This window comes from Ambystoma mexicanum, chromosome 8 (genome assembly GCF_040938575.1).
Source record: "Ambystoma mexicanum isolate Mex_15411 chromosome 8, UKY_AmexF1_1, whole genome shotgun sequence".
NCBI classification, from domain to species: Eukaryota; Metazoa; Chordata; class Amphibia; order Caudata; family Ambystomatidae; genus Ambystoma; species Ambystoma mexicanum.
In genome coordinates this window covers 299,987,781-299,999,821 of record NC_090929.1, presented here as the reverse complement: position 1 = coordinate 299,999,821, position 12,041 = coordinate 299,987,781, and the positions used below count along the sequence as shown (strand labels likewise).

The window sequence follows — 12,041 nt, the reverse complement described above, 5'->3', positions numbered from 1 at the left end:
TGCAATGTTTGAAATGGGTATTCTGAGCTTGCCTTCAGAGAAACAAAGGGTGATTTTTAAAGTGCTTTCTAGCGAACAGGCACTGCTGTTTTTCTCTTTGGCACCCCATTTCACTCATGGCTCTTCTGACCCAGCACACCCGCACCGGGGGGTGGCAAGTCAGGCGACCATTTTGGTGTGCGCACAAACTGCGCGGTTTTCATAGATTCTGGCGCACATGTGTATTTTTTCGGCCATCTTAAATTTCCTAAGCCCACAGCACCAAATGTTGTAGCATAATAGTCCAAACGTGGGTCAGAACACCCAACAGGTGCCCGATATTCCCTGTGCTTGGTCTCCTAGGAGACCCAAATGCACTCTGTGGTGATTCGCTGGCTGACTGTCCGGCAATGACAGCCACCCTGCTTGGTGCCTGAAAGCTAGGCTGGAATGAATGGGAGAGAACTGAATAAAAGGCAAGGCTTTTGGCTTGGAAGGCAGAGTCGACCACTGGGCGAAGGAACCAAAGAAGAAATTGAAGAGGACGCCTGCTGCAACCCCTGGACCATTGGTTTGCCTGGTGAAGCCCTGCGGCTGTGCTGAAACTCCAAATTCGTATCGACAGAGAAGCCCCTGCAAGGACGGCTTCTCCCCTTGGGTTGGTGGGACCAATCAACTCTAAATTAAGCCACCTGGACATTCTTCTCAGGGCTGGTTGAATTTCCAGAGAGTTGTTGCTGGAAACTGTATAGCCAGGGAGAGGAACACCAGATTGTGTGCATTGCTTTTAAGTTGGCCAAGACCTCCAGGAAGATCCTCTGGACTCCCAGGAAGCAGGACTGACCAAGCCTGAGCCCCTTTAACAGCGCAGGACCCTTGAAGCAAGGAAAGTCCAGGAACCGCTGTGTTGCTATTTGCAATAGTCGTGAGGAACTGAAACACTGAAGCGCCACTTGTTGGAAAGATTGCTGTTTGCGAATGGTGACCGTCCCATTGCAGTGCACGAGTCCCCAGAAGTCCTCACTCTTGTCCCCACGACTAAGGCCCAGGAACAGAGAGATCTGCAGAGCTGCACAGGAACTGAAGTCCTCTGCTGCACTTTTTTTTCAATACAAAGGTACTGTAAAGTCTGAGAGAAATTACCTCTTATTGTAGAGTTGCTTGCATCTTCTACTACTCACATGTCTAATCAGCTTGTGGCCATACATTTGATTCTTCTTTTCTTCAAAGACTTTTCAATTTACCTACCAGAGGTGCTTAATCCTATATAAGACTTTTGCCCATTGACTTTGGCTTAGCCTACTTTACTGAATGACTCTGCTTAGGGGATCCAAAAGTATTTGCTATTTGTGGTCTCTTGTTTGTTCTAATAACCTTTTCCGTTTACCAACTTATAACAGTATTCTAAATGCAAACAGTAAGATATTAATGTCCCCAGCACGCTAGCTATTTAAGTCACCTGAGGGTGTAGGTTGTGTCTGTGGGCCATCCCAAAGGGGGTCTTTTCTGATTTAGAAACAAAGAGTGTATAGTGTTGAAGTATATTTGTGTTACTTTTTATATTGCTCCCTTCTGAAGAAGGGTTACTCTAACTGACTGATAAATAAAATAATTGTTTATTCAAGAAACCTTGTGTGTAAGAGTTTGTCAAGAGAATACTTGTCACTGTGAATCTCTGTTTAACTCCCCTACAGTGCACATTGACTCCTCTTGAGATAAGCTTGGCTACTCACCAATCTACCAAAACTGTGTAGTACAAGCTTATAGCAAAGGTTGGGTTTCCTATACCTGTAGTCAGAGTTGTTGTAGTGCACCCCAAGGGTACTGCATACAAACGTTGCCTAACAAATATATAGTCTTTTTGAAGAGAACAATACAAATGTATTTAATTCTTTTTGTTTAGTGTACTGAGCTCCTGAATGGGGTTTATTACCCGAAACATGTTGAGCATCAACTTCAATCGGGCATAGACTATTGCTCAAGATTGTACATTCTTGGATATATTGAAGTATCTACCTATATAAAAAAGAAAACACATTTTTATATTTGAAATCAATATTCAAAATGTTGTACAATATTAATTGACTGTTATTGAGGGATAGATCAACAGATTTAGCCAGTTGTCTGGCATTTAGGTGTGCAGGAGACTGCAGAGCTCATAGAGGGGGCCCCTCATCCTTATACAGTTTGCCGGTTGGTACAGAGGCACTTCAGGAGGCATGGATCCTTCAGCAGGGGTCAAGACTGGTTGTTCCCACCGATCCAGGGGTCCAAACACCAACAAAGGTCTTCTTGAGATCAGACAAAGAAACAAGGCTTCACCGTAGTTGGTGCTGGTCAGTTGCATAGATCCTCTGGTCGACTGGCTGCTCTGCTTCATAGAGGACTTGGCTCCAATGATGATCTGAGAAGACAGGAAGAACAATATGGCCGAAAGATGAGTTAAAACCTTGTGGCACAGCCATTTTACAGGATTAAGTAGGCATCAGTGTGCCCATCCCCCCCTGTCCTCTATAGGATGACATTGGGCACAAGTCCCTTTGTCTTCTGACTCCCCTCCGCTCACCTTTGGTCGTTGAACCTGGGTCTGGCATCCTGCCCTTGGGTTAGCCTTGGGCCTGGAAGAAAGCAGAGCACTTACCTATGCTTGGGTACAATGTTGTTGTACTTTTAGTTTGAAACTAATTGCCACTACAAGCCAATTTCAGCATTTTTAGAAAGAACTCATACATGTTAGAAACATTGTATTGGCTCCTGTGACTTTTGGGCCCAAGGCCCCTCATTCATCTTACTGTTTAGACTTCTCAAGTTAGGATATTGTACTTGCGACTAGTTCACATTTTACTACTGCATCTGCGTAACTTAACCGCATTGTTTGGTTGAGGTATTTGATGAAACATATGAAGTGAACATACTGGTGATTGTATATATTTGTATTAGATTGTTTAACTAGTATACAGGTCCGTGTTCATGGGCCAAAATGCAGGTTTTCATTGACACAGTAGGACCACTATATATCCTAAGCCAACAGCTCCCTCTAGCGGTGACAACAGGCAAAGCTACTGCATTGGATAAACATACAGGGACAAACAAAAATCTGGCCTTTTTTTATATTGTGGCAATACGCCCTGAGACAGCCTGCCAATACCGCCCCAGGTAATGCCCCCGGGGCCCCTAGTTCCAGGCCCGAGCATAGCGAGGGCATTACCGTGGGTGGTATTGGCCTGCTATCGAGGGACTTAAAGCCATTAGTACCCTGGCCCGTTAGACCGGGGTACTAATAGCATTTTTTTCTGTTCCGAAACGCTGCCACGTTTCGGAACAGAAAAAAAAGGCAAATAAAATGGCCGCCGGGAAAGGGAAAACCTAGTCTGTTTTCCCTTTCCATGGCGGCCATCCGGATTGGACGCGCTGGGAACAGAAGAGTTCGTACCCTGCGCGTTCGCTACCGTGAAAAGAAGAAAAAAGAAGGTAAGTGGGGTGGGGAGCGGATAGTTTGTAAGGGCGGGGGACGAAGGCAGCCTCCAGCCATGAGGAGGCTCGAAGCAGGGATTGCCCAGTTTCGAGCCTCCTCATTGGCCAAGGGGCCACCACACCCCCCGCCGGGAACAAAAAAGGCACGTAGTGCGTGCAAGAGATTCCCAGCCTGGTAATTCCCCGGCGAGGGCCAATCGGAATGCTTGTTGCATTCTGGTTGACCCTCGCCGGGTACTAATGTTAGATATTACTACCTGCTAGTTTCATTTTTCATTGTGTTTTGAAGGCCCAAATAAATAACTGTTTAACTGTCTAAATTGAATTATTGTATATTATATTGTATGTACTGGTTGAGCGACACTAGCCCCACTCACTCTTCTGAGACAAAGTCTTGACTGCTCATCCCTGTACATTGATTGGGTTTTGGCTAACACCTCAGAGCTACCCTCATAGCTAGGGTGGCCTCCTAAAATCTGTCCACGGGCCAGATTCTAGAAATCCATCTAAATAATGGCGATCTAACGAATAGCTTCAGAAGTCATTCTTTTTACGAGGATTTTAGCTGGAGTCTTCCCCAAGGTCCCCATTGTTAAGGATCAGCACCATTTAAATTGGCAAGGACGGCTGTCCAATCATGGGCAGCATCCGGCTACCACATGAGCCCAGTAACACACACTTTCTCAGGATGTGGACTCGGTCCAGAAAGTCCCAACCCCCACATCTGGCTACAAACACATGCCGCTTTTTTGCCTGGGAAAGCTAAGGATTTTCCTGTGAAAGGGCTTACCATATATGGCGAATCCATTAAGTGGGCCGGAAAAATGCCATAATACAAGATGGCCAAAGTACAGGGCAAAACTTTATGGCACAGCCCTTTTAGTGTATAAGGTACTGTAAAAGACATTATGCAGGTAAAATGCAAGCATGCATGTGAGAATTAAAAAACACTAACAATGTATCCGCTGCGGCAAGTCGTCTTGGACACTTGATGAAAGTACCCACGAAGTTGCCGAATAAATAGTTAAAGGGACAAACATTATCCCTAACATGCTTCACTGTAAGGTTACGTGTGCAGTGTAAAATGTACAAGGAATTCTAAAACAGGGGGGCGTCTTTCCCCGCACTGATAGCCATAGACACTGATTAGTGCCCCCAAAACAAATGAACTTAGCAAGGCAAGTGAAGTAAAAAGGTTTCACTTGCTTCCCTAAGTCAGGGCTGGTTCAAAACAGCTAAAAGTTGGAAGGGGTTCCATAGATGTCTATTGATGGAAAGCAGCAAAAAAGAAAAGCTTTCCTAACCTGCAATCAAGTCAAATCTGCATCTGTGGCATAGCAAAGGCATGCTTCTCTAGAGGACATTTGCAAGATGGCAACTTGGTGCACCTCACGTACGTCCTGGACACAAGCATCAGAGTGGATGCCCTATTTGGATAAGCAGTTCACAAAGACGTTTTGGGTTAACTGAAGTATTCATTCTGTCTTGCGCAATGCTTCGCCATTGTCCCATTTTTATCGGGTTATCTGAATTGTCTAAAAAGTATGGAGAAAGGGGTTCTGTCTCTAGGAGTAAGAGAAAGGTACGCACTGTAGCGACTACTGAACTACAAGTCCATAGTATCTTACCATCCATATGCTCCTCTCTCCTTTCCTTCCCTGCCCCCTCCATCCCGCTAATATTTTGACAAATACTGACAAATACAAGGACTGGTGGTTTTGGCTGATAGCATGCAAAGTACGTGTCCTGTGTGGGAGTGGTGCAGGGCAGTGGTTGTGCATGCCCCAGCATACTTTTTGAATTAATGCTTTTGCACTAAGATCTTCCGGTCCCTTATCCTATCCCGGGTAAATTCCTAGATGTATGAAGGAAACAGCACTATATCGTAATAGTGTAGTAGTCCCTGCAGTGAGTAATGTTCACATTTTTAATACATTATTTATGCGCTTTATTACTTTTATTACTCTCCTCCATAGGCTTTTTCTTTCCCGTGGCTCCGATGTTACCGTAAAGAATAAGGAAGGCGAGACCCCCTTGGAGTGCTGCACTTTGAACTCTGAGGTGTGGGAAACTCTTCAGATGAACAAAACTCAGAAAGAAGCATCCACAGATAAGCCTGCGCAGGTGGACATGATGGTAATTAGGTATGTTCATTGCCCTGTACCAGGCTTGGCTTCAGGGATTTTGTGAAGTTAAAGCCCATGTTGCATACATACAAAAAATGATCTGCTCATTCCAGGAATGTGTTCCAATTTGAAAAATTAACCGCCTATGAATTAAACTGGTTTCAATACATGACCCTTTCGGACCGTTTAAGGTGAGAATTAATAAGGTAATGTTTACCCAAAACCTCCTAAATGCTGTTTTTTTCCCTTTTAGTATGTCCCCTACTGTCTTCAGAAATTCACTTTGTCTCTCTCCCCCTCTTACTGGATTCTGTGTGTTCTTTCTTCAGTGAGCAATCCACCCCAGATGTATAGATTAGCTTACACCCAATATCTGCTGTTCCATTCTGCCACGACCTCCCAGCTCTGTTCTTTTTTCTTTGCACTGTAGATTAAAAGTCTCCTCTACAGTTCAAAATTGTTTTAGCAGGTTGCTATAGCAGTGTTATGGAGAATGTTCATTTCGAATGGATTGTGTCCTCCAACGTATTCCTCATGTATGACATGTAATGTCCACAGCTGTGCTGCTTCGGAAATGTTTTTGACAGAGGGAGCCCTGCGTCGATGGCGTCGGGTCAATGTCCCTCAATGGCCAAAGTAGCACGCACAGCTCCTGTAGCCTCAGTTCTGTTTTTTTCAGAAACGTGTTTGCTTCATAAAATTCTGTGTGCCTCTGTTACTGTTCAGTACTAATGTATTATGTCTTCTACTTCCACCCCGATAAACCCGGGCTCTGGCTTCAAGAAATGTCGGGACTGCAGCTCCAAGATGTCGATTACAGATCCGCATAGAATTTGTCTGTGGTGCCTGGGAGAGGACCATGCAACGAATAACTTCTCGTGCCAGTCGTTGACTGACAAGGACTTGCGGGAGTGTAAGGGAAAGCTGAAGGTAGGAAGGGTGCCCCAGCCCTGTAAATCCAAGTCTGCTGGTATTTCGACTGGTGCGTCGAGAGGGGACTTTCCTCATCGGAAGAAGTCCAAGCACTCCAGGTCCCGCAGTGTTTCGCGCCACTCGTCCTCTTCGTCGCGGCGATCCAGGTAGCAACGTCACCGGTCCCCTTCCTCGTCCTCTTCGGACAATGCCGCCTGTGGAAGGTGACCTGCCCCATCAAATCCTCAACCCTGGAGGAGTGCGATGCATTCCAGGTGCAGATGTTGAAGATCTTTCAATCCCAAGGCACAGCTCCGTCCACGCCTTCTGTCAAAGCCGGCAGGGTACGGTCTCGGCCAGATACTCGTGCGCCTTCGGGCCCAGGTGGTCGGCGTGATAAAGAGCGGATGTCTTCGAGGCCCCGTTCGCACAAGGCATGGGGTGTTCACCAGAGACGTGCCAGGTCCAGGTCGTGGTCTTCGTCTCCGGCGAAACTGTTGAAACCTGTGAAATCCTCAATGCCCTTGAAGGTGTCAACGCCATCAGCGTTGTGCCTGTCGGGTCTTTGCCCCCGGTCAGGCCCTCGAAGCAGTCGGCGCCAATGTCGTCGCAGTCTGAGCCGAATTTATCAGTGGAGGTCCCTGTGACTGTGGATCCTCTGGGGTAGGCTATTTCTAAGTCTGTGAAGGCTGTTGCAGAGAAGAGGGACTCCTCTCCTAAGGAACGACTTCTTTAAGTCTTTCCAGGACATTTATGTGGACGAAGAAAGGTCAGAGGAGGATGTTGGGCCTTTTGGTCTTCCATATGGGACTCCTGGTGTTAAGGAGTGTCTCATTTCTGAAGAGAGTCAGATGGAGGATCTGCGTCAGTCCTTGCATGATGCCAGTGGCCTTGACACTTCCCCTGAGATGGAATTTTGTAGTCTGGATCCGGGGTATCATGCCGACTCCTCTTATCAGATATTGATGAGAGTTGTGGAGTACCTGGGCTGGGCCAGGCCTCCGGTGCAGTTTGATCAAGATAATCTTACAGATATTGTGGATCAGGGTCCTTCCACTGACCCGGTGTTGCCATTTCATTTGACATTGCAAAAGAGGGTGGCTGCTACTTGGAACACACCGGAGAGTATTCTGATGGTGAACAAGTAGTTGACAAAGAAATACCGCCCATCCTGTAGCGACCCTAGCTACCTGTCCACACTCCCCACTCCGGACAGTTTGTTGGTTCAGGTGGCTACGGCCACCTCAAAGCAGGCAGTGTACCCTACCATCCCTCCTGATAGGGACGATAAACGCATGGATGGATGGTCACGCAAGGTATTTTCTGTGGGGAGTATGGCGTTGAAGTCGACCAACTCCACCTGTGCCTTAGCAAAGTTTTCACACACACTGTGGAATTGCCTCTCTTTAGCGGCTGAGCATATTCTCGAAGGGGAGGAAAGGGATGGCTTTCTAGCAATTGTGAAGGATGGCAAGGATGCCATGTGTGAATCCCTTCAGTCTGGGTTGGACAGTGTGGATAGCGTCAGCAGTTGCGGAAGTCGGGGTTTGCACCAGATGTGCAGGCTAGTCTTCTCAACATTCCCTTTGACGGGTCGCATCTGTTTGGCAGCAAGGCTGGTGAGAGCCTTGAGAGGTTGCAGACCTCCAAAGCAGCTGCCAAATCTTTGGGCGCAGTTGTTCGACAACTTCTGCCTTTTCGTCCTAGGGAACAGCAATGGAGGGGTTCCTTTCGCTACTACTCCTCATTTGGAAGGGTGAGAGGGATGACCTGTCAGAGGGGCCAACGTAAGTTTTCTCGTGGTGGACGACGAGGCAGAGGTGCCAAGGCCGCTCAAGCAGCAGCCTCTTTGCCATCAGGTGCTACCCCAGCCACTTCAAAACTGCTCTGAGGCCTTGCCTCATTGTTCACTGGTAGGGGGTAGGCTGTCTCAGCATCTAGAAAAGTGGCGAGCCATTACCTCGGATGCGTGCGCTCTGGAAACAATAGCCCACAGTTACTGCCTCCCTTTTCTATGGTGGCCTCACGACACTCCACCAGTGAAGCACTCTTTGAAGGTTCCGGACCCGCTCCTTGTGCCGGAGATTGTAAACCTGCTAAAGAAGGGCGCTATAGAACCAGTGCCTGTGGCAGAGAGGAACAAAGGTTGGTATTCCCCGTATTTTTTTATTCCCAAGAAGGACAGAGGACTGAGACCCATCTTGGACTTAAGATACTTGAACAAGTTCCTCAGGAAGGACAAGTTCAAGATGGTCACTATTTCTCAGATCCTTCAGGCCCTCCAACTTCAGGATTGGTTGGTGTAATTGGACCCGCAGGATTCTTATTTTCATGTGCCGATCCATCTCAAGCACAGAAAATAACCGAGGTTCGCAGTTGGCGGCTCGCACTATCCGTTTCGGGTCCTGCCATTCGGGTTGACCTCCGCCTAAGGGTCTTCACCAAGCTCATGATGGTGGTGGCGGCAGCGTATCTCAGGAGAGAGGGGATTCACGTCTTCCCCTACATGGACGATTGGCTGATCAGGGCGCGTTCTCCCGAACAAGCCTTGGATCATCCCAGCGTCCCCTGCCACTCCCTTCACAAACTGGGATTCTCCCTCAATTTCAAGAAGTCGCAAATGACACCTTCCCAGCAGCTCCAGTACATCGGGGCTGTGTGGGACACTTCCTTGGGGATGTGCTCGCCACCCAAGGTGAGGGCTCAACATTCTTCACATGGTCTCCAAGTTTCAAAAAGCCCAGAGTCTTCCTGCTTTAGAATTCTTAAGGTTGCCCGGCCTCATGGTATCCTGCATTTTTCTGGTGCCAGAGGCCCGGCTGAGAATACAATCCCTTCAGTGGGCTCTCCGGACTGTGGCCCCAGTTCTCAGGCAAGATGTCAGATCTACTTCAGGTTCCCGTCAAGGTCTCCCAGGATTTTCTGTGGTGGGCCAACGAGGAAAATCTCATTAAGGGGGGGGACCTCTTTTTTCCCCCTCACAGGATGGGGGGGCTCATGCCAACGGTCTGACCATCAGCGGGCGTTGGTATCCATCGGAGTCCAAACTACACATCAATCTGTTGGAGCTGAGAGCAATCAGGCTAGCACTGAAGGATTTCCTGCCATCTGTACGGGGAAAGAAAGTCCTGATAATGACTGACAATACGGTGGCCATGCTTTACCTCAACAAGAGAGGAGGTGTAGGGTCACGCCCTCTGTGCAATGAGGCAATGCAGCTTTGGTTCTGGGTAATTAAAGAAGGAATCTCCAAGCTGCGCTTCATCTGGCCGGAGATGAGAACATGGCGGATGCTCTGAGCAGGCAGAGCGCAGTCTCCCACGAGTGGGAACTAGCTCAGGAAGTCCTTATGGAGATCTTCACCCTTTGGGGAACCTCGCAGGTGGACCTGTTCGCGACTGGTGCCAACCGGAAGTGCGAAAGGTACTGCTCGAGAGAATTTCCTCCGATAGGAGCTCTAGAAGACGCATTCGTCGTGGATTGGTTGTTCCCTCTTCTTAGGAAAGATTTCATATGTGTATGTAATTTTCCCTCCATGTGTCAACCCCCAAACTTTTTGTTGCTGTTTAGACACCACTGACTGACTTTGCCAGAGAAGCACTGCCTTCAGCTGTACTCCTCTGGGCTTTCGCTCACTTTTTATGGGGTAACTGACATGCCCTTAAGACAGTCAGTACTGGGAGACTTTGTTTCCCTTAGTCCTTTTCTCATGTTGCAACATTTGTGCAACATGTAACAAGTGTGCAATGTATCTTACCATACAGCACGCTTCGCTTGGGTCTATATTAATTTCCAAAGGCCCTAGATACTATCGCTGGACTTTTTATGAACTGTGCAGATGTCATGGACAGGACTGGTGGCAGCTATCGTTTCGCATAATTTTTAACCCTTTCCTGCCATATTAACAGCGTTAAGCGCGTTTGGCACAAATAGGTGGCTTGACTCCAAAATGGCCATGCCACAAGGTTCTTTGTCCTGTCCTTTGGGCATCTTGCGCCTTCACCTTCCTCAGGTTGAGTCGACCTGGGCCAGTCCTTATTTGGTCATGCATTTTCCCGCGAATCCCAATGCTTTTGCGGGCTTCTGCATGCCTTGTGTGTGTGCCTCCCGGATGTGGGCTGGGATGTCTGGTCCCAATACACATCCTGGATGCCAGAGAGTCTGGAGTGTCCTGAATGCCTGAGACCACCATGAGCTGTGATTGGTCCACGTATGGAGTGAGTGTTTGTGAGCAGATCTCCCATTGGGTCCTCCGTTTTGGCGCGAAGGCAACTTTGGATAAGAGGAGGCTGGAAACCCCACTACCATGCCGTTCTCACTGAACAAAGGATCCAAGTATCCTGCAACTATGAAGCTGAGTCGAGGAACCGCTGATGACCCGCTGGAAGGTTTGGCACCCTGAGCCTGCTGTCATCCCATGGGACCCCTCTGCATCTGGTCGTCCTAGAAGGTCTGCAAAGACGCTTCGACCCTTTGGAATAGTGGGACCAACTATTCTTGGCACCTTGACCAAAACCTGCAAGTAAGCTTTCTTGGAAGTGCCCCTGGGCCAACCAGTGGGCTGACCAGTTTACACAGGACCTTTGCTCTGTCTCCACCGTCGTTTCGAGGAGGCCTTCGAAACTTTGTATACTGCTAGCTCTGTGTCCATGGCACCCTCACACCAAATTTCGTACACTTGGCATTCCCAGGTCAGAAGTGAGACGTGTGCGTCCAGACCAGAGTAAACGCGGTTACCGTTTTGCCCTGCTGTGGCAACGTCCTTTGCAAGTCCGCTGCATTTGTGACCCTCTTGCCCCTGAAGCCTGCTGCAGTGAAACTGGGGCGATTCATCCACCCAGAGCGGAGAAATCGCCACTGTCCCGTTTGGGAATCCTCGCTGGATCTCAGGAACTAAAAGGTGCCGAGACGTCCTTTTTGCCGATGTCGAACCTGCAACCGAATTGGACTAACCTGCCCAAGTTTGGGTCACATTGCCTCAGGGACCGGTGAGTACTCTTTACCCCAACCGGTGGCCCCTAGCGCCAGAGCCCAACTTTATGCACGAGTGGCCACTGGGGGGCCCCTCTCCTGTTCACTGCTATTGCAAAATAGCGACTCCATCCCAAACTCTCGAACTGCCTCTGCCTTCAAGTGAAGGTCCTTCTTGAATAGTGCAAACTTATTCTTCATCGCCTGATCCACCTTCCCGAGCTGCTAGAGACCCCTGAGGAGACCCTGTTTTGCCCATTGGAACATTTGCGTGTGTTTGCACTACATGTACTATTGAGCACAAGGCTCCTCTCTTCTTAGGGTTTGGACTGCCGCTTATTTAGGTGAATAACTGATGTGGAATTGGGACTAGGGATTACCTGCACTGCCGGTTTTCTTTCCCCTCTAGGTTGTTAACATATTTTGTGCAGTCATCCCTTCAGACCCCCCACCCTCCCCTGGTCTTATATATATATATATATATATATATATATATATATATATATATATATATGTCTACTTAGTTTTACTGTGATTCTTTGCTATAGTCTCTTACAAAGGCCTTGTAATAAATGTGTC

At 48.1% G+C, this 12,041-nt stretch overlaps 1 protein-coding gene across 14 annotated transcripts in view; it reads left to right on the top strand.

Annotated features, from left to right (window-relative positions):
• The window catches only part of EHMT1 (euchromatic histone lysine methyltransferase 1), a 2,375,011-nt gene that overhangs the window by 2,017,916 nt on the left and 345,054 nt on the right, over nucleotides 1–12,041 (top strand). For all 14 annotated transcript variants that reach the window (XM_069609714.1, XM_069609713.1, XM_069609712.1 and 11 more), the window contains one exon: nucleotides 5,430–5,597. In XM_069609714.1, the coding sequence (XP_069465815.1) occupies nucleotides 5,430–5,597 (168 nt within the window). The remainder of the gene's footprint in view (nucleotides 1–5,429; nucleotides 5,598–12,041) is intronic.